Source organism: Hemitrygon akajei, unplaced genomic scaffold (assembly GCF_048418815.1).
Source record: "Hemitrygon akajei unplaced genomic scaffold, sHemAka1.3 Scf000077, whole genome shotgun sequence".
Lineage (NCBI taxonomy): Eukaryota > Metazoa > Chordata > Chondrichthyes > Myliobatiformes > Dasyatidae > Hemitrygon > Hemitrygon akajei.
The window spans coordinates 3,179,997-3,206,462 of record NW_027331963.1 but is presented as its reverse complement, the minus strand read 5'-3'; the positions used below and the strand labels follow the sequence as shown (position 1 = coordinate 3,206,462).

The window sequence follows — 26,466 nt, the reverse complement described above, 5'->3', positions numbered from 1 at the left end:
GGTGTGACCTCACTAACAGGGTTGTATTATAGACCGCCCAATAGTCAGAGAGAATTGGAGGAGCAAATCTGTAGAGAGTTAGCACACCAATGTAACAAACAGAAAGTTGTTATCGTAGGGGATTTTAACTTTCCACATATTGACGGGGACGTCCACTCTGGGAAAGGGTTCGATGGTGTGCAGTTTGTCAAATGTGTTCAGGAAAGTTTTCTAAATCAATATATTGAGGTACCAACGAGAGAGGATGCAGTACCTGATCCCCTATTAGGGAACCAGACAGGTCAGGTGACAGAAGTATGTATAGAACCATAGAACACTACAGCACAGTACAGGCCCTTCAGCCCTCCATGTTGTGCCGACCCATATAATCATTTAAAAAAGTACTAAACCCACACTACCCCATCACACTCCATTTTTCTTTCATCCATGTGCCTGTCCAAGAGGTTCTTAAATACCCCTAATGTTTTACCCTCCACCACCATCCCTGGCAAGTCATTCTAGGCACTCACAACACTCTGTGTAATAAACTTACCCCTGATGGCTCCCCTAAACTTCCCTCCCTTAATTTTGTACATATGCCCTCTGGTGCTTGCTATTGATGCCCTGGGAAACAGGTACTGACTATTCACCCTATCTATGCCTCTCATAATCTTGTAGACCTCTATCAAGTCCTCTCTCATTCTTCTATGCTCCAAAGAGAAAAGTCCCCGCTCTGCTAACCTTGCTTTATATGACTTGTTCTCCAAACCAGGCAACATCCTGGTAAATCTCCCCCGCACCCTCTCCATAGCTTCCACATCTTTCCTATAATGAGGTGACCAGAATTAAACATAATACTCCAAGTGTAGGTGAACATTTTGGGTCCAGTGACCATAATGTCATCAGTTTCAAGTTATTTATGGATAAGGATAGGACTGGTCCACGAGTTAAGGTTCTAAATTGGAGAAGGGCCAATTTTGTGGAAATGAGAGAAGATCTGGGGAGAGTGGGTTGGGATAAGTTGTTTTCTCTCAAGGATATGTTCAGTAAGTGGAACGCCTTCAAGGGTGAAATTTTGAGAATGCGGAGTTTGCATGTTCCTGCCAGGATTAAAGGCAAAGTTAACAGGCATAGGGAACCTTGGATATCAAGGGATATCAAGGGATATTGGTGATGTGGTTAAGTAGGTGTTTAGCAGTTATAGGCAACAAGGAACAAATGAGGTACTTGAAGAGTATAGAAAATGTAAGGGAATATGAAAGAAGGAAATCAGGAAGGCAAAAAGAAGACATGGGGTTGCATTGGCAGATAATGTGAAGTTAAACCAGAAGGGTTTCTACAAGTATATTAAGAGTAAAAGGATAGTAAAGGACAAAATTGGTCCCCTAGAAGATCAGAGTGGTCGTCTATGTGTGGAGCCTCACGAGATGGGGGAGATCTTAAACAGTTTTTTGCGTCAGTGTTTACTCAGGAAACTGTCATAGCGTATATGGGATTAAGGTAAACAAACAGTAGTGTCATGGAACAGAAAGAGATTAAAGAGGAGGAGCTGCTTGCTGCCTTACAGTGAATAAAGGTAGATAAATCTCCGGGCCTGACATGATATTTCCTCGGACCTTGAGAGAGAATAGTGTAGAAATTGCAGGGGCCCTGGCAGAAATATTTTAAATGTCCTCAGCTACGGGTGCGGTGCCGGAGTATTGGAGGGTAGTTCATGTTGTTCCGTTGTTTGAAAAAGGCACCAAAGGTACACCAGGTAATTACAGGCCAGAGAGCCTGACATCAGTAGTAGGTAAATTATTGGAAGGTGTTCTGAGAGATCGGATATACAAGGATTTGGACAGCAAAGGGCTGATTAAAGATAGTCAGCATGGCTTTGTGTGCGGTAGATCGTGTTTAATGAATCTTGTAGTGTTTTTCGAGGAGGTTACCAAGAATGCATATGAAGGAAAGGCTGTGGATGTTGTCTACATTGACTTTTGTAAGGCCTTTGACAAGGTCCCACATAAGTGGTTAGTTCTAAAGGTCCAGACACTAGGTATCCATAGAGAGGTTGTAAACTGGATTCGAATTGGCTGTGTGGGAGAAGACAGAGAGTGGTAGTGGATGATTGCTTCTCAGACTGGAGGCCTGTGACTAGTGGTGGACCTCAGGGATCTGTGCTGGGACCATTGTTGTTTGTTGTCTGTATCAATGATCTAGATGATAATGTGATAAATTGGATCAGCAGGTTTGTGGATGACACTAAGATAGAGGCGTTGTGGACAGCGAGGAAGGCTTTCAAAGCTTGCAGAGGGATCCGGACCAACTGGAAGAATGGGCCAGAAAATGGCAGATGGAATTTAATGCAGACAAGTGTGAGGTGTCCCATTTTGGAAGGACAAATCAAGGTACGACACACATGATAAACAGTAGGGCACTGAAGAGTGCGGAGTAACAAAGGGATCTGGGGGTTCAGATACATAAGTCCCTGAAAGTGGCGTCACAGGTGGACAGGGTTGTAAAAAAGGCTTTTGGCATCCTGGCATTCATAAATCAAAGTACTGAGTATAGGAGTTGGAATATTACAGTGAGGTTGTATAAGACATTGGTGAGGTCAAATTTGGAGTATTGTGTGCAGTTCTGATCACCTAACTATCGGAAGGATATCAGTAAGTTTGAAAAGGTGCAGAGAAGATTTACTAGGATGTCGCTGGGTCTTCAGGAGTTGAGTTACAAGGAAAGATTGAACAGGTTAGGACTTTATTCCTTGGAGCATAGAAGAATGAGGGGAGATTTGATAGAGGTTTACAAAATTATGAGGGTATAGACAGGGTAAATGTGAATAGGCTCTTTCCACATAGATTAGGAGAGATAAATATGAGAAGACATGGCTTCAGCGTGAAAGGGGAAAGGTTCAGGCAGAGCATTAGGAGGAACTTCTTCACTCAGAGGGTGGTGAGAGTGTGGAACGAGCTGCCATCTGATGTGGAAAATGTGGACTCACTCTTAAGCTTTAAGAATAAATTGAACAGATACATGGATGGGAGAGGACTGGAGGGTTATGGACTGGGTGCAGGTCAATGGGACTAGCAGAATAAAGTTTTGGTACAGACTAGAAGGACTGAATGGCTTGTTTTCTGTGCTGTAGTGTTCTATGATTTTATGATTCTATGGGGAGGAGAGTTCCCACATGCAAAAGGGGGATGCAGATGGGGAAGCGAGATCCCAAAGGAGGAAGGAATCCCACAGGAAGAAGGGGATGGGGAAGGGAGATCCCACAGGCGGCATTGGAGTGTGGAAGAGGGATCCCACAGCAGGATGTGGGATTGGGAAGAGAAATCTCACAGGAGGAAGGGAGTTGGGGAAGAGAAATTCCACAGGACAATGGGGCATGCCAAAGAGAGATCCGACAGGAGGAAGTCGATGGGGGAGAGAGATCCCACAGGAGGAAGTCGATGGGGGAGAGAGATCCCACAGGAGGAAAGGGTATGGGGAAGAGAGTTCCAACAGCAGGAAGGGATGGGGAAGAGAAATCCATAGAAGGAAGGGGGATGGGGAAGAGAGATCTCACAGGAGGAAGAGGGATGGGGAGGAGAGATCCCACAAGAGGAAGGGGGATGGGGAGAAGAGATCTCACAGGAAGGGGGGGGGGTTGTATGGAAAAGACATCCGACAGGAAGATGAGGAAAGAGTAATAGAGAGCCCACAGGAGGAATGGGGATGGGGCGAGATTCTAAAGAATGGAAGAGGGATTGGGATGAGAGGTCCCACAGAAGGATTCCAAGGGTAAACGATAATCCTACAAGACGAGAGGATGCAGAAATTTTTTGTACGTGTGTGTTGGGTCTGAACAGAGACCCAGAGGAGATGCGCCCTCGCTCTTTGCGTATCTGGAAGTGAGCAAAGTCACACACGTGGAAGGGCAGGGGTGGACAATCTCACAATGGTATTTCTTTCCTTCTCACTGGGACAGTCTGCCGACAGTCTCTTGTCCCTCACTGGGAAGGGGGTGTGAATCTCTGACCCACCTGCTGCAGTCAGTGTTGGTCTGGGTGTCAGTAACAGTGAGAAGGAACATTGTCAATGGACGTGTCACAGGCAGCGAGAAACACGGCCATTCCTGTGATTTACTACCATTAAACCAATGGACGTTGTTCACTTATCTGATGAAGTCACCAACATCTCTTCACAAGGAGCCTCAGAACCCTCCTGTCCTTGGGGAATTACTGACTGACCCCGTGGGCATTTGTTACAATTCGTCACAATCTGATTTACTACAAATTTACCAAAATACATTGAAACAACACAATGAGACAGTTTCACAGTTCAGAGTGAGAGATAAATCAAGTTACTTCAACTCCTGGCACTTGTGCAGCCCGGGTCCCAGCCGCTGGATTCCTTCACACTGAATGTGGCAGTTCTCCAGGTCAAGGTATTTTATTGTATCACAGAGTCCGATGGCATGAGACAGGACCGCGCAGTCAATCGGGGTCAGTGTCACTCCACTGAATGAAAGTGTTTCCACAGATCCCAGTGCGGCCTGAGCCAGTCCACGATTCTGAGACTCAAACAGGTAGTGCAATGTGTTCAGGAGGCTCCTTTTACCAGCTTCACTCCATGTGTTTCCAATTTGCCGTTTAACCTCCTCCTTCACCCAGTCAATCACCCGGCAGGTTGTTTGATGAGGGAAAGGACCCAGAAACTCCTCCAGGCCCCAAGCTGTCATTGGGGAGGAGAGACCAGCAACAAAACGGAGAAATACCTCAAATCGCCCATCTGTCGTGCTGTGGACTTCTGTAAGGAATTTCAGCATATCCCCGGAATGTGGATTCAGGAATTGTGCGACTGCAGCTACAAACTCTTGGATGGTGAGGTGTGGGAATGTGTACACCACGCTCTGGGCAGAATCCTCTCTCTCCAAAAGCTCCATCAGGAACCCGGACAGGAACTGGGAAGGCTGCAGATTTGTAGTTGATCAAATCTCCACCTGTAAACACAATCTTCTTCTCGGACACTCCTCTGAAGGCCATCTGACCAACTCTGAGTAACACATCACGGGGGCTCTCAATCTCACGGCTGTGGTTTTTCAGGATGTTGTAAATATAGTAGGAGTACAGTTGGGTTATGGTCTTGGGAACTCGCTGCAGGTCCCTGAATCTTTGTGTGAAGAAGGGGCCCAGTGCCAGAGCGAGGATCCAGCAGTAGGAGGGATTGTAGCTCATAGTGTACAGGATCTCGTTCTCCTCCACGTGTTTGAAAACAGCTTCTGCCACTGTCTGATCTTCAAAATACCTGATGAAATATTCCTTCCGTTCCTCACCAACAAATCCCAGGATTTCAGCCCAGACACTGATTTCTGCCTTTTCCAATAAATGTAACGCAGTGGGGCGGGTGGTCACCAGCACTGAACACCCTGGGAGCAGCTTGCCCTGGATTAAACCATACACAATATCAGACACATTGCACTTGAATTCAGGATCTGTGTACTGTGATTCTGTGTCTCTCCGACCATCAACAAAGTTGATTTTGTCCTTGAATTCATCCAATCCGTCGAATATGAACATCAATCCCTCTGTGTGTTTCCAGACCTCTCCCAGGATATTCCCAAAGTAGGGATACTGATGCAGAATCAGTTCTTTCAGGTTTATTCTGCAGTTAATGGAGTTTAAATCCCGGAATTTGAAACTGAAGACAAACTGGAATTGTTGGTATATCTTCCCAGTGGCCCAATCATAAACAATCTTTTGTACCATTGTTGTTTTCCCGATCCCCGGGACTCCGGCCACTGCTGCAGACATCCCGGATTTGTTTCTAAAGACAGATCTTTTCAATTTTGGAAAAAAGCTCTTCTTGAATAACTGATCAGTCTGGATTTTTTCCAGCTTACCACGGAGATCTTTTTCTCTGCACTCCTCGTGGTCTCTGCCTCTTGCCAGCAGCTCATGTTCCACCAGTCTCCGATCTCGAACAGTAGAAATGACCGTGAGCTCAGAGTATCGATCAACCAGCTGGAGAACCTTCACCTTCTCCCTCATCAGGATCGTGTTCACTCTCAGTTTTTCAGTCTGTACCCGTAGAGTCTCCATGTGTTTCCTTCGAACATCTTATGACGGACAGAAATAGGTTGTCAGTGCCTGATCTGATGAACATGGAGCTCACGACATATTTTCTCATAAAAAAAATACTCGTTAAAGACACTGTTTGGGTGAAATCGGGTGATCAGAGATTACAGTGTCTGAAAATGAACGATGGCCCAGAAACAGTTCTGATCTGACTCAGATCCGCTGTTAAAGGCTCCGCTCTCCCCTCTGTTGGTAGTTTGCAGATTCCCCGGTGTTCCAGCGAGCACCAAGTGCACACGTGATTCTGGAGAGGAGAGTGTTGTGTGGAGCGGGTGGTTTCACTGCTTTCACTGCTCAGCTTCTGCTGAACTGTGCAACCCTGCAGAGGGTAACAGTGGGGGGTGAGGGGGCATTTACTTACTCTACTGACTTTTACTTCTCTCTCAATGGAGCCCATGTTCTCGACACTCCTTTAGGATTAAGCTGTCAGCACTGAGCCACAGAAAAGGAACAAAATTTCAGTTTCCTTTTCCAGGCTGAGCCAGTCACGATGTAACACACCCCGCACTGGTCTACAGTCTCGTATTCTCCAAGGAGCTGGTACATGAACTCAGGCAATTCCCCGATGATGTGCGGAAGAGCAGGAAGCTGAAGAGGATGGCAGCGGTAATAGGGAACTCTAAAGTCAGGAGGAAAGGTAGGCGATTCTGTGGACACTGATGGTACTTTGCCTCTCAGGTGCCATTGTCCGAAATGTTTCTGGACGCGTCCACAATATCCTGAGAAGGGAGGTTGAGCAGCCAGAAGTCTGACAAACATTGGTAACAACGACATAGGAAGAGAAAAGGGAGGAGGTCTGGAAAACAGAACACAGGGGGTTAGGAAAAAAGCTGAGGAGCAGGACCTCAAAAGTAGTGATCCCAGGATTGCTGCCTGTGCCACCCGACAGTGGCAATAGGGATAGAATGAGGTGGCAGAGAAATATGTGGCAGAGCATTTGGAGCAGGGGGCAGTGCTCCAGATTTCTGGATAATTGGGACCACTTCCGGGGTAGGTAGGACCTGTACAAAAGGCATGGGTTGCACGTGAATCCGATGTGGACCAATATTCTTGCGGGCAGATTTACTGGAGCTGTTGGGAGTGTTTTGGCCGGGGGACTGGAACTAGGACGATAGAGCTGTGGATGAACCAGCAGTTTTACAAGTAGATGATGGGTTTAACATGAATGTAAGGAAGGACAAGCCAATGACTGGGTTCAAATACAAACAGAGCAAACTGTTCAATTGTACTGCATAGACAACATTCAAAAGGGCGGAGATGCAGGACTAAACGCATTGTATTTAAATGCACGCAACATTCAGAATAAGGTGGACGTACTTTTGGCACAATTAGAGATTGGTTGGTATAATGTTGTGGGCATCACTGAGTCGTGGCTGAAAGAAGACCATAGCTGGGAGCTTAACGTTAAAGGATAAACGTCTTATTGAAAGGACAGGCAGGAAGGTATAGGTGTTGGTGATGTGGATGTGCTTGTTCGAGGTGGAATCACATCTGTAGAAAGAGGTGACATAGGGTTAGAGAATGATGAAGCTTTGTGGGTGGAGATAGGAAACTGTAAGAGTTAAAAAAAAACTTTATAGTGATCAAATAGCGAATGTGTGGGGTTGAGATTGCAAAGGGAGTTGGAAAAGGCGTGTGTTAAAGCCAATGACGCAGTTGTAATGAAGAACTTCAATGTGCACGGGGAATAAGAAAATCAAACAAACGTCAGGAGTCAGATCGCAAGAGAGGGAATTTATTGAATTCCCATGAGATAGCGTTTTAGAGCAGCTTGTGCTTGAGACGACTCGGTGAAAGGCTGTCTTTGATTGGGTGTTGTGTAATAGCCCTGATCTTATGAGGGAGCTTAATGTAAAAGAACCATTAAGAGGTAGTGATCATAATATGAGTGAATTCATAATACAGTTTGAGAGGGAGAAGCATAATTTACAGTATCAGTATCACAATGGAATAAAGCGAATTACAGAGGCACGAGAGAGAAGCTTTCCCAGGTAGATTGGAGAAGGATACTAGCGGAGATGATCGCAATGGAATAAAGCGAATTACAGAGACACGAGAGAGAAGCTTTCCCAGGTAGATTGGAGAAGCATAATTTACAGTATCAGTATCACAATGGAATAAAGCGAATTACAGAGGCACGAGAGAGAAGCTTTCCCAGGTAGATTGGAGAAGGATACTAGCGGAGATGTTCGCAATGGAATAAAGCGAATTACAGAGGCACGAGAGAGAAGCTTTCCCAGGTAGATTGGAGAAGGATACTAGCGGAGATGATCGCAATGGAATAAAGCGAATTACAGAGGCACGACAGAGAAGCTTTCCCAGGTAGATTGGAGAAGGATACTAGCGGAGATGATCACAATGGAATAAAGCGAATTACAGAGGCACGACAGAGAAGTTTTCCCAGGTAGATTGGAGAAGGATACTAGCGGAGATGGCTGAAGCTTCTGGGATTAGGTCTCAAGTTGCAGGATGGATACGGCCCACGGAGGAAGAAGTTCTCAAGTGACACGTGTAGGCAAACATGGGTGACAAAGGAAGTTAATGATTGCATAAAAGCCGAGGAAAGGGCTTACAAGATAACAATAGTCAACTAAAGAAGCTATAAGTAGGGAAAAGATGAAATATGAGGGCAGAAAAGCCAATAATATAAAGCAGGATAATAAACACTTTTCTTTCAGTTATATAAAGATTAAAAGGAAGGTGAGAGTCCATGCTGGAACACTGGATAATGTGCACTCTGCATATATCTTCACTGTTCCAGACGCTAGCAGTCTGCGAGTGACAGGCAGTAGGAGTGAGTGCCATTGCTATTACAAAAGAAAAACATCTTGGCATACTGAAAGCTCTTAAGGTGCAAAGTCACCTGGGTGAGATGGACTGCATCCCAGAGATCTGAGAGAGGTTGCTGAAGGGATGATGGATGGATTGGTCATGATCTTTGAAGAATCACTTGATTCTGGCATGGTCCCGCAGGACTGGAAGATTGACATTGTCACTCTAGTCTTTAAGAAGGGAGGAAGGCAAAAGAAGTAAAATTATAGGCCAGTTAGCCAAACCTCAGCAGCTGGGAAAGAGTTGGACTCTTAATAAGGCTGAGGTTTTGAGGTACTTGGAGACTAATAACTTGGAGACTATAAGTTAGCAATGGTTCTGTTAGATTTCACGGTGGAAGTAAGAAGCAGGGTGGACAAAGGAGTCAGTGGATGCCATTTACTTGGATTTTCAGAAGGCATTTGATAAGCTGCCGCACATGAGTCTCCTTAACAAGATAAAAATCTATGGCGTCACAGGAAAGATACTGGCACGTGTAGTGGAATGGCTGACAGGCAGCAGGCAGCAAGTGGAAATAAAAGTGGCCTTTTCTGGTTGGCTGCCAGTGACTGGTGGTGTTCCGCAGGGATCAGTATTGGGACCGCTGACTTTCAGATTTCTTGTCAGTGATTTAGATGATGGAATGAATGGATTTGTGGCAAAGTTTGCGGATGATACGAAGATAGGTGGAGGGGTCGGTAGTGCGATTGCAACAGGACTGAGACAAATTGGAGAAATGGGAAAAGGTGGCAGATGGAATACAGTGTTGGAAATGTATGATAATGCATTTTGGTGAAAGGAGCAGACGATTATCTAAATGGGCCGAAGGTCCAAGGATCAGAGGTGCAGAGCGACTTCAGAGGGACCTTGGAGCCTCGAGCAAAACTCAGAGGATTAATTTAAAGGTCGAGTCTGTGGTAAAGGCAGCAAAAAAGAGAATCAAATATAAATGCTGAGCCTTTACAAGACTGTATAGTCAGGCTGCACTACAGGAGTGTTGTCAACAGCTTTGCGCCCCGTACCTCTGAAAAGACGTGTGGTCATTAGAGAGAGTCCCGAGGAGATTCAAGAGGATGATTCCGGGAATGAAGGGGTTAACATATGAGGTGCGTTTTGGCAACTTTGGGCCTGTACTCACTGGAATTTTAAGGAATGCAAGGGAATCTCTTAAACCTGCAGAATGTTGAAAGGACCAGATAGGGTGGATGTGCAAAGGATGTTTCCTGTGGCAGGTGCATCCAGAACTAGGGGCCAGAGCCTCAAAATTGAGGGGCAATCCTTTACAACAGGTAAGGAGGATTCTTTGAGCCAGGGAGTGATGACTCTCTGTAAGGCTCTGCCTCAGACTGCAGTGGAGGCCGAGTCCATGGGTGTAATGAAGGCAGAAGTTCCTGATTGGTCAGGGCATCAAAGGATATGGCGAAAAGGTGTTGAGTGGAATCGGGGATCAGCCATGATGGAATGGCGGAGCAGACTGATGGGCTGAATGGCCTAATTCTGCTCCCATGTCATGTTCTTATGGAGGAATAACAACAAATCTCGGCTCCACTTTGGATCGGAGGTGTGAGATTTCCCTTGCTGGAGTTGGATGTTCCAATTGGAATGGTTTGGCTTCAGTTTTGTCAAATCTCCAGATATTCGGCCCTACAGAAAAGGTGTTGTGACAAATGCAAATTGATCTCTGTCCTCCAGCCACAGCAACAAAACCTGTCTCCCAGACTCTGACAGTCTCTAAACAGTCCTCTAAAGAGACGTATTCAGACTCTCAGAGTGAAATAACAACAAAAACCTGTCTCCCAGACTCTGACAGTCTCTAAACAGGCCTCTAAAGAGACGTATTCAGACTCTCAGAGTGAAATAACAACAAAAACCTGTCTCCCAGACTCTGACAGTCTCTAAACAGGCCTCTAAAGACACGTATTCAGACTCTCAGAGTGAAATAACAACAAAAACCTGTCTCCCAGACTCTGACGGTCTCTAAACAGGCCTCTAAAGAGACATATTCAGACTCTCAGTGTGAAATAACAACAAAAACCTGTCTCCCAGACTCTGACAGTCTCTAAACAGGCCTCTAAAGAGACGTATTCAGACACTCAGTGTGAAATAACAACAAAAACCTGTCTCCCAGACTCTGACAGTCTCTAAACAGGCCTCTAAAGACAGGTATTCAGACTCTCAGTGTGAAATACAGACTCTGAGATTTCCATTCCATCTCTTACCTTCCAGATGCTTGGGCACTTCAGAGAAACCCCGCTCAGTGTCCATGTAGGCAAACTGGCCGTCACCTGTTCAAACAGATTAACCTGCATGAAGTCTGTTCTGTATAATACTATAAATTCATCAGCATTTACATCTGTAACACATAGTGTATTGTTCACCACGTTCCCGTATTTCCTCCAATATTCTGCTCAGCTTTGGTAAATGATGATGTAGTTTCACAAAGGATTCCCACATCACCCTCCGGGCCCCGGAGCCTCTCTCCATCACCAGGTCCAGGAGGAGTTTGGAAGCGCCCGCTCGGTTTCCCTTCTCCGCGAGCTCAGTCACGCTCTGTAATGAACAATGGGGAATATATTGAGGAACAGAGGGATGGGTGCAAATCTACCCTGAACATGGACTGACCCAGCACATTCTGCTCATCATAGATCACTGACAGCAATTGTTTGTAGCAGGAAAAAGAATTTAAAAGAAGTTAGTGTGGCCTGTGATGACTTTCTGAATGCCACAGATTGCGGGGTATTTATCCACTTGGCAAGGTTTAAACAGAGCAGACATAGTGTGAGTGAGCCAGAGATAGAGTAGGTTATTGAGGCTTTGTGTCAGAGAGGGTTCAGTGAGGAAAGGCGGAGGCTTTAGGTAGATCTTGGGTAATATTTCCCTTCTCTTTTTCACGGTTAGAACAGTGGGAATGCCAGGCAGGAGAGTGGGATGCTGTTCCTACAGGATGCAGCAAGACAGGGAGACATTCAGTGTCCCCGATAACTACACCTTCAGGAATTTCATCCAGCTGCAGCTTAATACAGACTGTGCTGAGGAATTGGAGCTGGAGCTGGGTGAACTCAGGATCATTCCGGAGGCTGAGAGATTGACTGACAGGCTATACAGGGAGGGAGCTATACATAAGGCGCAGAACACAGGAAACTGGGTGACTCTTCTTTAAAATTCAATCTGGGTGGCGTTAGGTGAATGCACTCCCGGAGCACAAGGGCCATTGGAAAGATGTTTCTTTGTAATTCTCTGTTAGCTGTAGATTCTTGGATTATTTTCAGTGATACAAATGTTACATTTCCCAGTGTTAACAGTATATGCTGTGGTAATTACAAACGCAAATTGGAACAGTCACAAGGAACAGAAGGTAACAGAACCATGAGGCATGCTGGGATATTGAAATTGAAAAGAGAGACAATATTCAGTACTGCCTGTTCAACGGACGATGGGGTTGAAGGTAGACCCGAGAAATGAGCTGAGAAATACATCACTATATATTTGATTTATGGGAATGCCATGGGTCATCAGAAGAACACAGACTGGTGAATAGCCATTAAGGTCGAGCATTGGAAACATGATGTGATGTCAGACAGAGTGGTGTAAAGAGGTTCTCTGTCCACTTGCAATGTCCGTCAAGTGTCATATCACTAAATTCACCTCTCAGTCAATGTCTGTGTCCTAACCTGTCTAAAAATGAACGTGGTCAGAAAACTGCAGAGAGGCTGGTATGAGTGAATGTAGGTTCAGGGTTTCCTCAGGTGAAATCTCTTTTCTTGATGTTGACCACAAACATTACAGGATTTTCACTGCCCAGAGGTGTCGTTACACCGGTTGTGTCGGCCTGTGATTGATTCAGTAGAATCTACACTCAGTCTATGTTCCTCCCACTTACGTGATACTCCTGCCCGGTGAAGTGATCCTCGCCCATTAACATGAAGCTGACTCCCTCCACACCCTCCTCAATCGCCTGCTCCAGTCGCTCCATGTAGAATCTCGTCAACCGGAACAGTTGGTGATCGTCACAATTTGACAGGAAGGCGGAGATGGCGGAGTTCAGATCTGTAGTTGGTCATGGAACATAAAATGGTAGAGTGTACTCTGCGTCTGTGGACAGGATGCCAATTTAAACCAATCCCATCTTTAGGAACATGGTCAATATCCCTCTGTTCCCGGCCTACTCATGAGTTCAAACGTCTCTCAGATGCTGTTGAGTATCTGTTTCCAGTCCTTCCCTCGGCAGCTCATTCCGGACACCGATCACTCTCTGTGGAAAACCTGCATCCTAAATTCCCTTCAAACTTTACCCTCTAACCTTAAGCCAATTCCCTCTGGTATTTATGGTGAAACTCATCTGCAGCCTCTCCAGACCCTCCACATCACTTGTGGTTACCAGATCTGTGCACAATACTGAAATTGTCTCTTAACCAACGCATATCCAGTTACAGGCCAACTTCAACAAATACCTCAACTCATCGTTAGCACGCTACCAAATGTGTTGCTACTTTCAGGAAACTATGCATATCTATCACAAGACCAGTCCGTGCATCAATCGTATTAACCGTTCCAGGATTAACTGTGCACCTGGCATATTATTTTGAGTAATACATAGTTTATTATTAATTTATTTACATTACACACGACACATGGCCAAACAGTGAACTTTGCGGACACCGCTGGTCACAGGTTTTCAGCCAGAACAACGCTCCTCCAGTCCTGACTCCATTTTATGTGCCCAAGGCAACTCTAAAATCAATTTACAAATACTCTGATTGAGATTCCTCAACCCGAAACGTCAATAGTTAATTTCTGTCTATAGCTGCTACCTGACCTGCTGAGTTCCTCCAGCATTTTGTGCAGTGCTCTCCCTACTTATCATTTTGTTTTACTTTAATCCTATTTGCCAAGGACATTTTCTTGTTTCCCTAGCCCCCCCCCCCCCCAGGTTGCCTTTTAACAATTTCTGTTGTTCACTGTCTCCCGCACCCATCCCGTTCTCCCACAATATAACATTCTTCAACTCGACCACAGAAAACAGACACCGGGAAACTTCCTTCACCTCCATTATGCAACAACCCAAAAATCGGGGGAAAATTCACTATTGCGCTTCCAAACAGAAAACAACATCTATTTCTCTCAACACACACAAAATGCTGGTGGAACACAGCAGGCCAGGCAGTATCTATAGCAGAAGCACTGTCGATGTTTCGGGCCGAGACCCTTCGTCAGGACTAACTGAAAGGAAAGATAGTAAGAGATTTGAAAGTAGGAGGGGGAAGGGGAAATGCGAAATGATAGGAGAAGACCGGAGGGGTGGGATGAAGCTAAGAGCTGGAAAGGTGATTGGCAAAAGGGATACAAAGCTGGAGAAGGGAAAGGATCATGGGACGGGAGGCTTAGGGAGAAAGAAAGGAGGGGTGCACCAGAGGGAGATGGAGAACAGGCAGAGTGATGGGCAGAGTCGGAGAGAAAAAATACCAACTAAATATGTCAAAGATGGGGTAAGAAGGGGAGGAGGGGCATTAATGGAAGTTAAGAAGTCAATGTTCATGTCATCAGGTTGGAGGCTACCCAGCCAGTATATAAGGTGTTGTTCCTCCAACCTGAATGCGGTTTCATCTTGACAGCAGAGAAGGCCATGGATAGACATATCAGAATGGGAATGGGACGTGGAATTAAAATGTGTGGCCACTGGGAGATCCTGCCTTCTCTTGCAGACAGAGCGTAGGTGTTCAGCGAAATGGTCTCCCAGTCTGCGTCGGGTCTCACCAAAGGCCACATCGGGAGCAGCGGACGCAGTAAACCACACCAGCCGACTCACAGGTGAAGTGTCACCTCACCTGGAAGGACTGTCTGGGGCCCTGAATGGTGGTGAGGGAGGAAGTGTAAGGGCAAGTGTAGCAGTTGTTCTGCTTACACGGATAAGTGCCAGGAGGGAGATCGGTGGGAAGGGTTGGTGGGGGGGCGAATAGAAAAGGAAGTCGTGCAGGGAGCGATCCTTGCAGAAAGCAGCAAGTGGGGGGGGGGGGGGGAGAAATATGTGTTTGGTAGTGGGATCCCGTTGATGGTGGCGGAAGTTACGGAGAATTATACGTTGCACCTGGAGGCTGGTGGGCTGGTAGGTGAGGACAAGGGGAACCCTATCCTGAGTCGGGTGGCGGGCGGTTGGGATGAGGGCAGATGTGCGGGAAGTGGGAGAGATGCGTTTGAGAGCAGAGTTGATGGTGGAAGAAGAGAAGCCCCTTTGTTTAAAAAAGGAAGACATCTCCTTCGTCCTGGAATGAAAAGCCTCATCCTGAGAGCAGATGCGGCGGAGACGGAGGAATTTCGAGAAGGGGATAGCATTTTTGCAAGAGACAGGCTGGGAAGAGGAATAGTTCAGGTAGCTGTGAGAGTCTGTAGGCTTATAGTAGATGTACAATGTCCTGTGTATGTTACTAAAAAGGGCTTCTTTGGTTTGTTACGAGTAGGAATGTTTCTTTGTCTGTTAAATGTTTCTCTCGTCGTTGTTTCACTTTAGAATGGCTGATATGGTAATTGTATTCATTTGTTAATCAATGGGGAATGTTATTGTGTTTTGTGAGGCTGGGAACTTGGGGGAGGGGTTGCGCGGGCTTGGGGGTGAAGGGAGTCGGGAGGGAGACGCCGAGGAAGGAGGACGTGCGCTCGGAAGACCACCAGGGAGTCCGAGGTGGAAGACGTGGAAGTCGGGGGGGGCAAGCGACGAGGAGTCGAATGGTTCGCTGGTTGAGCTCCAACGAGTGCACTAAACTGACTGAACTTTGATAAGTTGGCGCCTTTTGTTTTTGTCTTGATATTGTATTGCCTAATACTCTCTTAATTTTAGTAAACTCTTTAAAGTGTATTTCATACCGGTATTTGTTGTGGGTTTGATACTGTTGGTGGGCACGAGGCATAAACGCGATTCTCACAGCACCTGTGTGTACGGGAGGTGGGGTTGGTGAGTGGCTGGATCTTCTTTCCCCCTCGACATATACCAGCCTGTTGGGTAAGTGTTACATTTGTGGGGTGCTCGCCGGGATTGGATTGTCAGGGGGCTGTGGAATCGCGCAGGCAGCAGAGCGGAGATGGACAGGGATAAGATTGTTCGCTGCGTAGTGAGCGGAGTGGATTTTCGAGTTTCAGGAGACACGGTAGTGCGGGGGTTAAGTTTGGTGAAGGGTATGGGGCAGGTAGAATTGGTAGCTAGACGGTGTGGTAAAGAGGGAGTCTAGCTGGGTGTTGGTTCGTACGAGTGCTGACGTCAGGACGTTGGAACTGCCGGCGACGGTCAGTGTACCGGTGGAGGAGGGGCCGTGGGGGCTCCACACTCTCTCCGAGGATGAGGATGAGGAGACATCGGAGGAGGAGCTAGAGCTAGAGGAAAACCCCAGAGAGGTGGCAGGCACTAGCAAAGGGAGGAGGGAGGAGGGAGTCGTGACTAGGCCCCGCCCCCCAGGTAGTGGGGAAGCCTCGGAGCTGGCAGCCGCACTTAACTCCCTGGTGGGAGTGGCCGAGAGGCCACGGCTGAAGCTGGGGGTGTTCTCCGGAGCCAAGCCTACTCCGGACGGGGAGGTGGACTATGAGACCTGGATCGAGCATACGTCCTTGATGTTAGAGGAGTGGCCAGGCTCGGAGGAGGAGAAGCGGCAGTGATTGGTGGGAAGTTTGAGGGGTTTAGCAGCCAAAACAGTTCGGGAGTTGAAAGCTGAAAAGTCTGGGGCCTCAGTGGAGGAATGTATAGAAGTTTTGCAGGGAGCGTTTGGGTTGTCAGGGGAACCCTGGCTGCTTTTAGCAGAGTTCCAACGCCTGGAGCAACGGAGAGGGGAAAAGCTCTCCGAGTACATATTTAGGGGGGAGGGGATGCTCTCTGGGCTGCGGCGCCGGGGGGTAGAGAAGGCGCCTGACGTGGCTAGCGTGAGGATGAGTCAGTTATTCAGTGGCTCTCTGGAGGAGGACAAGGTGGCGTGGACTATCCGGCAGGCTTATAGGAAAGGCCCTCCTCCATCGTTCGGGCCACTGATTAGAGAGGTGTGGGAGGAAGAGAGAGCGTTGGGGCGGAAAAGGGGCGCGGGCCTACGGGAGCGATCCTCAGCGATACAGGAAGTGGTGGCTGGGTGGAGGAATGACAACCCCCTGGGGAGTAGAGAACCCCCTCTGGAGGGGAGGGACAGGGGAGGTACCCACTCTCAGGGGCGACCAGTGCCGTGGGTTGGGAGCGGGAGTCGTCCTGGGAGAGGAGGGGCGGCAGGCAGCGTGTGCTTTAACTGTGGGAAAGAGGGGCATTTCAGGCGGAACTGTGGGCAGCCGAGGGTGTGCTTTTGCTGTGGAGAGGAGGGACATTTTAGGTGGGATTGTGAGAGACAAGGAGTCCCGCGGAGGACAAGCCCCCCTGCGACTAAGAAGGGGGAGGTGTCGGGAAACTTAGGAGAGGCTCAGTGAGGGAACGGACTGGAGCCTCTGGAGGAACATGTTCCCAGAGATCAGCCAGGGGACCACCGGGTGCCCACGCCTCTATTCCAGATGGGCTGGTAGGACCCCGTGCCAGTGTGGGTCTACGGATAGAGGGAGTTTACGCAAAAGCCGTTCTGGATATGGGATCGCAGGTGACCTTATTGTATCGGTCTTTCTACAACCAATATCTAAAGCATTTGCCCGTAACCCCATTTGATGCCCTGCAGATTTGGGGTGTGAGCGAGGGTGACTACCCGTATGATGGGTACCTATCGGTGAGATTGGAGTTCTCGGAGGGCGAGGTGGGAGTGTCCGAAGCTATTGAGACGTTGGTGTTGGTGTGTCCTGACCCGGGGGAAACCGGTGGTGCTGCCCTCCTGGTGGGGACTAATTCCCCCGTTGTGCGACGGCTCCTGGGAGCTTGTAAGGAGAAAGCGGGGGAAGACTTTCTTAAGACCCTCTCGGTGCATCCAGTGTTTCGAGCAGTGTTCGAAGAAGGGGTTGCCTCCCTCGGACTGGACCCGGAGTGTAAACGAGGGACGGTGTGGTGTACGCAGGCGAGCCCAAGGTGATCCGACCCGGGGAGGTAGCACTAGTGATGGGGACCCCCAGATTCCCAGGAGTGCCGACGGGTGAAGCCCTGTTAGTAGACGCCCCGGACGATCTTGAAGGGGAGACACGATTTCCGGCGGGGGCGCTGGTGAGGCCCGAAGTGCAGAGACCAGGGGTGGTACATGCGAGGCGTATAGCTATAAGTGTCAGGAACACCACGGCAAGAGAAATCACCTTTAAGAGGGGAATGCCGCTGGCACATCTGTTCCCGGTGACGGTAATGTCTAGCGCACCAGTGAGGACCCCTAACGGGGAGGGATCGGAGCATCGAAGGGAGCTGACCGCTGAAGTCTTTAACTTCGGGGATTCCCCTGTGTCGCCGGAGTGGAAACACAGGCTAGTGGAGAAGATGCTGAAGATGGAAGCTGTTTTTTCTCGGGGTGAGTTTGATGTTGGCTGCTACAAAAGCACTCGCCACACCATCCGGGTGATGGAGGACACCCCGTTCCGAGAGAGATCCCGGCGGCTGGCTCCGGCAGATGTTGAGGACGTGCGGCAGCACCTGCGCAAGTTGAAGGAGGCCGGAATCATAGCTGAGTCCCGAAGTCCTGATGCATCCTCAATAGTGGTGGCACGGAAGAAGAATGGGAGAGTGCGCATGTGTGTTGACTACAGGACGTTGAATCGGCGAACTGTCCCTGATCAGTATACTGTCCCAAGAGTCGAGGATGCGTTGGCCTGCCTGAGCGGTGCGAAGTGGTTCAGTGTGCTAGACTTAAGAAGTGGGTATTACCAGATCCCGATGAGTGCGGGCGATAAAGATAAGACCGCTTTTATCTGCCTGCTGGGGTTCTTTCAGTTCGAACGAATGCCCCAAGGCATATCGAGAGCCCCAGCCACCTTCCAGAGGCACATGGAGAGAACTGTGGGGGATATGAATCTGTCAGAGGTGCTGGTGTACCTGGACGATTTGATAGTGTTTGGATCGACTTTGGAGGAACATGAGGAGAGGCTGTTGAAGGTGTTGGGCCGGCTTAATGAAGAAGGGTTGAAGCTTTCCCTGGACAAATGCCAGTTCTGCAAGTCGTCGGTTAGCTACGTTGGTCATATCATTTCGCGAGAGGGAGTGGCTACTGATCCAACCAAGATAGAGGCCGTGACCACCTGGCCGAGACCCCAGAAAGTGGGCGCTCTGCGCTCATTTTTGGGGTTCTGTGGGTATTACCGGCATTTTTGTGAAAGGATACGCCAAAGTGTGTCACCCGTTGACTCAGCTGTTGTGTGGCTATCCCCCGGTGGGAAAGAAAAGGACGGGGGACCAGAGGCAGGACGCTGGAGGATACTGGAACCCGGCGGAAACTTTTGGCTCGAGATGGGATGATCAATGTGAAGAGGCATTCCGATCTTTGAAAAGGGCACTGACCCAGGCCCCGGGGCTTTTGCCGATCCCCAGCAGCCATATGTGCTGCACACGGATGCCAGTCGAGAAGGTCTCGGGGCTGTTCTGTACCAGGAGCATGGCAAAGCATTGAGGCCGGTAGCCTTTGTCAGCCGAAGCTTGTCGCCATCGGAGAGAAACTATCCCACTCACAAGTTGGAGTTCCTGGCGCTGAAGTGGGCGGTGGTGGACAAGTTGGGCGATTACCTGTACGGAGCCAAGTTTGAGGTGCGAACGAATAACAATCCGCTCACTTATATTTTGACTTCGGCGAAGCTGGGTGCCACAGGACATCGGTGGCTGGCGGCCTTGTCAGTATATGATTTCAGCCTGAGGTACCGGACCGGAAGCAAGAATGTCGATGCGGATGCTTTGTCTCGTCGGGAGTCGGGGGAACAGGAGAGGGACGAGGAGTGGGAGAGTGTCCCTGCCCCTGGAGTGAAGGCTATGTGTCAGTTTGCTATCACCGTGAAGGCCGAGGGAAGAGGGAGGCTGGAACGAGCCGTGGACCATTTGGGGGGTTTTGACGACGCCATACCCCTAGTTTACTGTGACCTGACCGCACTGCGGACTAAACAGTTGCCGGAACTGAGTTCGGGGGAAGTGGCAGCTGCTCAGCAAAATGACCCAGGCATTGGCACAGTGTGGAGAGTGGTCGAGAGGGGGGATGGGGCGTTGGCTGAGAAGGCGAAACACCCATTCGTGCCCCTGTTGTTGAAGAAGTGGTCTCGGGGGAAGTTAAAGAACCAAATCTTGTACCGGGTAACTGCGCCTCTGGACCAACTCCACTGTTGGCAACTGGTCTTGCCGGAGGAGTATCGGCAGGCTGTACTCCAGGCCCTACATGATGATTCTGGACACTTGGGGGTGGAAAAGACCTATGGATTACTCAAAGACCGGTTCTACTGGCCCCGGATGAGGGGGGATGTCGAAGCATACTGTAGGGGTTGCAGTCGTTGCATCCGGAGGAAGACCCTGCCCGTGTTGGCGGCTCCACTGTCGCACTTGCAGAGTGCGGGACCTCTGGACCTGGTATGTATGGATTTTCTGTCGATTGAACCTGACACCAGCAACACCGCGAATGTCTTAGTCATCGCCGATCATTACACTCTCTATGCTCAGGCATTTCCCACTAAGGATCAGAAGGCGACGACAGTGGCGAAGGTGTTATGGGAGAAGCATTTTGTTCATTACGGCCTTCCCAGGCGAATCCATAGCGATCAGGGGCGGGACTTTGAGAACCGCCTTATCCATGAATTACTGACTATGCTTGGGCTTGAGAAATCCAGGACTACCCCTTATCACCGAGAGGGAGATCCGCAGCCAGAGAGGTTCAACCGGACCCTGTTGGATATGCTCGGGACGCTGGAGATTGGGCAGAAAAGCAAGTGGAGTCGTCATATTGGACAATTGGTTCACTGTTACAATTGTACTCGCAATGATGCTGCAGGATATTCGCCCTATTATCTGATGTTCGGGCGGGAAGCAAGGTTGCCCATTGACTTGTGTTTTGGGGGTGAAGTGGGTGAATTACCCGGAAAGTCCCATCTAAAGTATGTGTCCGACATGAAGAGGGAGTTACAGCGGGCGTACGAGTTGGCCGAGGCGGCGGCTACCAAACAAAATCAGAGGAATAAGATGCGGTATGATCAAAACGTGAAGTTTGTTCAATTATTGCCGGGCGACCGGGTCCTTTTATGGAATTTGGGACTCCCTGGTAAGCACAAGTTGGCAGATCGATGGGCGGCCAGCCCCTATGTAATAGAGAGCCAGATGCCGAACCTGCCAGTTTACCGGGTGAAACCTGAGGATGGGAAAGGGCCTATCAAGGTACTCCATCGGAATCACCTGCTGCCGCTGAGTCAAGCGGTGCAGGTGGATACGGAGTCAGAATGGGAGGTTACGCCTAGTACATGGACTCTACGAGGGCGCAGAGAAAGGGAAGAGACCACTGCTGAAGAGCGGGGACGGGTCCCTCGCACGGAAATGGCTACTGATTCGGAAGAGGACGACTCAGATAAGTGGCCCCTGTTCTCATTCGCTGGTGCTCCAGTATCAGGAGAGGAGGCTCCTGGCTCTTCCCATACTGAATTGGGTGAGAGGAGGGAAGGTCTTGAGGGTCAGATGGAGAGGCAGCCAACATTGGTGGGAGAGAGGGTGGAGCCCGAACGTGAGCCGGAGAGATCTCAGGTGAGGGAGGACCCCCGTGAGGAAGGGGGTGAGGGTCTGTCAGGAAGACCTGGGGTGTCCGAGACAGTGGGTTTGTAGGTGAAGAGGGAGCCCAGTGAGGCAGAAGGGGTACAGAGATCTCAGAGGAGTAGGCGCCCCCCAGAGTGGTTGACGTATGTGGTGCCAGGAGAACCAAGTGTGATTTCTACTGCTCTGGGTAGTTATGTCACTGCTTTCTGCACCTGGGTTGGGTTTTGTGTGTTGCAAGAAGCTTTGGGGAACTCTAGTAATGCCATGAGGGCATGACATTTGCTGGTGGGGAGAGAATGTACAATGTCTTGTGTATGTTACTAAAAAGGGCTTCTTTGGTTTGTTACGAGTTGGAATGCTTCTTTGTCTGTTAAATGTTTCTCTCGCCGTTGTTTCGCTTTAGAATGGCTGATATGGTAATTGTATTCATTTGTTAATCAATGGGGAATGTTATTGTGTTTTGTGAGGCTGAGAACTTGGGGGAGGGGTTGCGCGCGCTTGGGAGTGAAGGGAGTCGGGAGGGAGACGCCGAGGAAGGTGGACGTGCGCTCGGAAGCCCACCGGGGAGTCCGAGGTGGAAGACGTGGAAGTCGGGAGGGCAAGCGACGAGGAGTCGAATGGTTCGCTGGTTGAGCTCCACCGAGTGCACTAATTGACTGAACTCTGATAAGTTGGCGCCTTTTGTTTTTTTCTTGTATATATATATTGTATTGCCTAATACTCTTTTAATTTTAGTAAACTCTTTAAAGTGTATTTCATACCGGTATTTGTTGTGGGTTTGATACTGTTGGCGGGCGCGAGGCATAAACGCGATTCTCACAGCACCTGCGTGTACGGGAGGCGGGGTTGGTGAGTGGCTGGATCTCCTTTTCCCCTAGACATTTTCCCCTAGCCTTTTTGGTAAGTGTTACATAATGTTTCAAAATTGCATCTTTGCTTCTATATTCTCGTCCTCATGGAATGAATGCTCACATTGGATTTACCTTCCTCACCTGCAAACCAAACTTTGGTGAATTCTGCACAATGTACCTTTGCCCATTCTCCAAATCTGTCTGTTGTTCTGTAGCCTCTCTATTTCCTTAGAACTACCTGCCCCTCATCCTATCTTCATATTGTCTGCAAACATTCCTACAAAGCCATCAGCTCCATCATCCGACTCAGTGACAAAAACGTAAAAATAATCGATCTCAACACAAACCATTGTGGAACACCACTAGTTGCTGGCAGCCAGCCAGAAACTGCTACCTTTATTACCAGTCTCTGCCTCCTGCCAATCAAACACAGCTTTATCCATGCTAGAATCCTCCCGGTAAAACTATAGGTTAAGCAGCCTCTTTGTGGCACCATGTCAATGGCCTTCTGCAAATCAAGTATATAACATCAACCGATTCCCCTTTGCATATGCTGCCTGTTATGTCTTTAAAGATTTCCAACAAATTTATTAAGCAAAATTTTCCTTTGAAGCAGCCACGCTGACTGCGGTCTATTTTATAATGTTACTCTAAGTACCCTTCTCAACAACTGAGGTCAGACTAACTGATCTATATTGTAGTTTGTTGTCTTCTGCCTCTCTCCCTTGATGAGGTGTGGAGTGACATTGGCAGTTTTGCAGACTTCAGAAACCATTCCAGGATCTAGTCCTTTGACAAGGTTCCACACGGAAGGTTAGTTAGGAAGGTTCATTCATTAGGTATTAAAATTACAGTAGTAAAATGGATTCAACAGTGGCTGGATGGGAGATGCCAGAGAGTAGTGGTGGATAGCTGTTTGTCAGGTTGGAGGCCGGTGACTAGTGGTGTGCCTCAGGGATCTGTATTGGGTCCAATGTTGTTTGTCACATACATTAATGATCCGGATGATGGGGTGTTAAATTGGATTAGTAAGCATGCAGGTGATACTAACTTAGGTGACGTTGTGGATAATGAAGTAGGTTTTCAAAGCTTGCAGAGAGATTTAGGCCAGTTAGAAGAGTGAGCTGAAAGATGGCGGATGGTTGTCAATGCTGATAAATGTGAGGTGCTATATTTTGGTAGAACTAATTAAAATAGGAAATACATGGTAAATGGTAGGGCATTGAATAATGCAGTAGAACAGAGTGATCTTGAAATAATGGTGCATAGTTCCCTAAAGGTGGAATCTCATGTGGATAGGGTGGTGTAGAAAGCTTTTGATACGCTGGCCTTTATAAATCAGAGCATTGAGTATAGGAGTTGGGATGTAATGTTAAAATTGTACAAGGCATTGGTGAGGCCAAATTTGGATATTGTGTACAGTTCTGGTCACTCAATTATAGAAAAGATGTCAACAAAATAAAGAGAGTACAGAGGAGATTTACTAGAATGTTACCTGGGTTTCAGCACCTAAGTTACAGAGAAAGGTTGAAGAAGTTAGGTCTTTATTCTTTGGAGCGTAGAAGGTTGAGGGGGGATCTTGATAGAGGTATTTAAAATTATGAGGGGTAGATAGAGTTGACGTGGATAGGCTTTTTCCATTTACAGCAGGGGAGATTCAAACAAGAGGACATGAGTTGAGAGTTAGGGGGCAAAAGTTTAGGGGTAACACGAGGGGGAACTTCTTTACTCAGAGAGTGGTAGCTGTGTGGAACGAGCTTCCAGTAGAAGTGGTAGAGACAGGTTCGATATTGCCATTTTAAAAAATGGATAGGTATAGGGACAGGAAAGGAATGAATTGTTATTGGCTGAGTGCGGGCCAGTGGGACTAGGTGAGAGTAAGCGTTCAGCACGGACTAGAAGGGCCGAGATGGCCTGTTTCCGTGCTGTAATTGTTATATGGTTATATGTATATAGTGATCCTTTAAAGATCAAAAACAATGATTCACGATCTCCTCAGCCACCACACCCAGAAGCGCGGGACGTACCATCTGATCCTTGTGAGTTACCTGCCTTCAGAACTTTCAGTTTCCCAAGAGACTTCTCTCTAATTATGGTAACTTCACACACTTCATGAGCACGGTCACATGGAAATTCTACCTCACTGCTACTGTCTTCCACAGTGAAGACTGGTTTAAAATATTTATTCAATTCTTCCCTTACTTCATTGTCTCACATTACTACCTCTACAACCTCGTTTTCCAGCGGTCTTATATCCACCCTCGCCTCTCTTTTACACTTTCTGTGTTTGAAGAAACTTTCGGTATCGCCTTTAATACTATTGGTCAGCTAACTTTCATATCCTATCTTTACCTTCTTGATTAATTTTCTGAGCAGGACTGACTGTGGCCTTTCCATTAAGAAAAACAGGATCCAGTTGCACAGAGAGTTGTTGAGATCCAACGAGGACAGTTTACCTACCAGTTTCTGAGCGATTATCTTCTTCAACTCCAAGCTGAAAAGCTGAAGATGAAGAACAGTATCCTGGCGGATCAGTTACCATTTGGTGATGGCACGGGAAGGAGTGGAGGTGCAGACGCATCATCACTGGATCGAATTGAGCGATAAGTGAACTAGAAATCATTCAATAAAGATCGGAGTTAATGTCATCAATAATGAACCACTTGAAGCAATTCATTTCTTTTTTCAGAGGTCGTCGTCTGTCTGCCTCTTGGGAACCGCAATGATGGTGTCCGCTTAGCAGCGCGAGTGGACAGTGAACTGTTCCAGAGATATGCTGAAGATATTTCTTAGAACCTGTTAACCGGCTGTCAAGTCTCTCAGATTATTTCCATGTAAATTATCAGGACCAGCAGCTTTACCTGGATTGATCCTGGCTTGGGATCTCCCTCACATCAGCTGAGGCCAGACAGAGTGCCTGTTCCTTGGGGGTATTGGGGGCATTTGTCCCGGGCACGTCGTTCCGTGTATCAAACTGAGCAGAAAAGACCCGAGAGCTATCTGATTTCCCCAATGCGACAGAAGCATCTCGATCTCTCAGCCGTGCTCAGACATCTGTTGCCAGCCATCATCCTTGATTTGTCCTGACGCAGATATGGTTAATAACGGTGACGTCATCAATGCCCTTCTGAGATCTCGCATATTCATCGATGTTAATGTGGCCGCCGTAGGTAGCCGCCTCTCTGAACATGGCATCCGTATTTTCAAAGCAGTTCCGAAATGCTGAGGTTCTTCCCTCTGGTCAAGTCTTTATCTCCCTCTGAACTCGTTTGATTTGTTCCATCAGTGGTTGATATGCAGGAATCTGCAGAACAGATGAGATGTCAGAGAGGGAGACTCAGTGCCAGAGACCCGGGCTCTGCGACTTTTCTCTGTTAGGTCACCACTCCACAACATTATCCAAAGTGGCCACAGGGATACTCTGCATTGGCTCCTTAACCCCTTTCCTCTTCCTGTTGGTCACGCATTTTACTGTGCCCTGTACCTTGGGTGTAACTACCTCTCCATTTGTCCTATCCATCACCCCTCAGCCTCCCGAATGATCCGGAGTTCATCCAGTTCCAGCTCCAACTCCTTAACACGGTTTGTTAGAAGCTGCAGCCGGATGCACCTCTCGCAGTTGTAGTGAGCAGGGACACCGGAGGTCGCCCTGTCTACCCACATCCCTGAAGAGGAGTATTCAAATAGCCTGCCTGGCATCTCTGCTGTCGTAACTGAGCAGATGTAGTTTACCAGGGATTTTATTTATTTATTTATTCTCTCTCTCTTTACTGAAACTTCGAAGATCTAAAGCCTCAAGATCACCACTCTCACTCTGTCCACTCAAACTATGGCCACTGCGACAACACACAGACACTGAATTAATTGTAAATCCCACTATAGAGTTTTATAAAGTTAGATAGATAGATAGATAGATAGATAGATAGATAGATAGATAGATACTTTATTCATCCCCATGGGGAAATTCAACCTTTTTTCCAATGTCCCATACACTTCTTGTAGCAAAAACTAATTACATACAATACTTAACTCACTAAGAACTAACTCAAAAAGCATTAATAATAGCTTAAAAAAAGTTCTTAAGTCCTGGCAG

The 26,466-nt window shown here is 47.9% G+C and overlaps 3 protein-coding genes across 4 annotated transcripts in view; all 3 read right to left on the bottom strand.

Annotated features, from left to right (window-relative positions):
* Positions 1-26,466, bottom strand: part of LOC140722423 (uncharacterized) — a 324,366-nt gene that overhangs the window by 129,968 nt on the left and 167,932 nt on the right. The window lies entirely within an intron of this gene.
* LOC140722452 (NACHT, LRR and PYD domains-containing protein 3-like) overlaps positions 1-26,466 on the bottom strand; it is a 289,733-nt gene that overhangs the window by 134,758 nt on the left and 128,509 nt on the right. The window lies entirely within an intron of this gene.
* On the bottom strand, positions 4,310-25,563 carry LOC140722425 (NACHT, LRR and PYD domains-containing protein 3-like). Its single transcript, XM_073037169.1, is given in 8 exon segments — positions 4,310-4,924; positions 4,926-6,064; positions 11,114-11,179; positions 11,273-11,444; positions 12,775-12,941; positions 24,834-24,985; positions 25,235-25,347; positions 25,462-25,563. Coding segments are annotated over 8 exon segments (2,526 nt in total).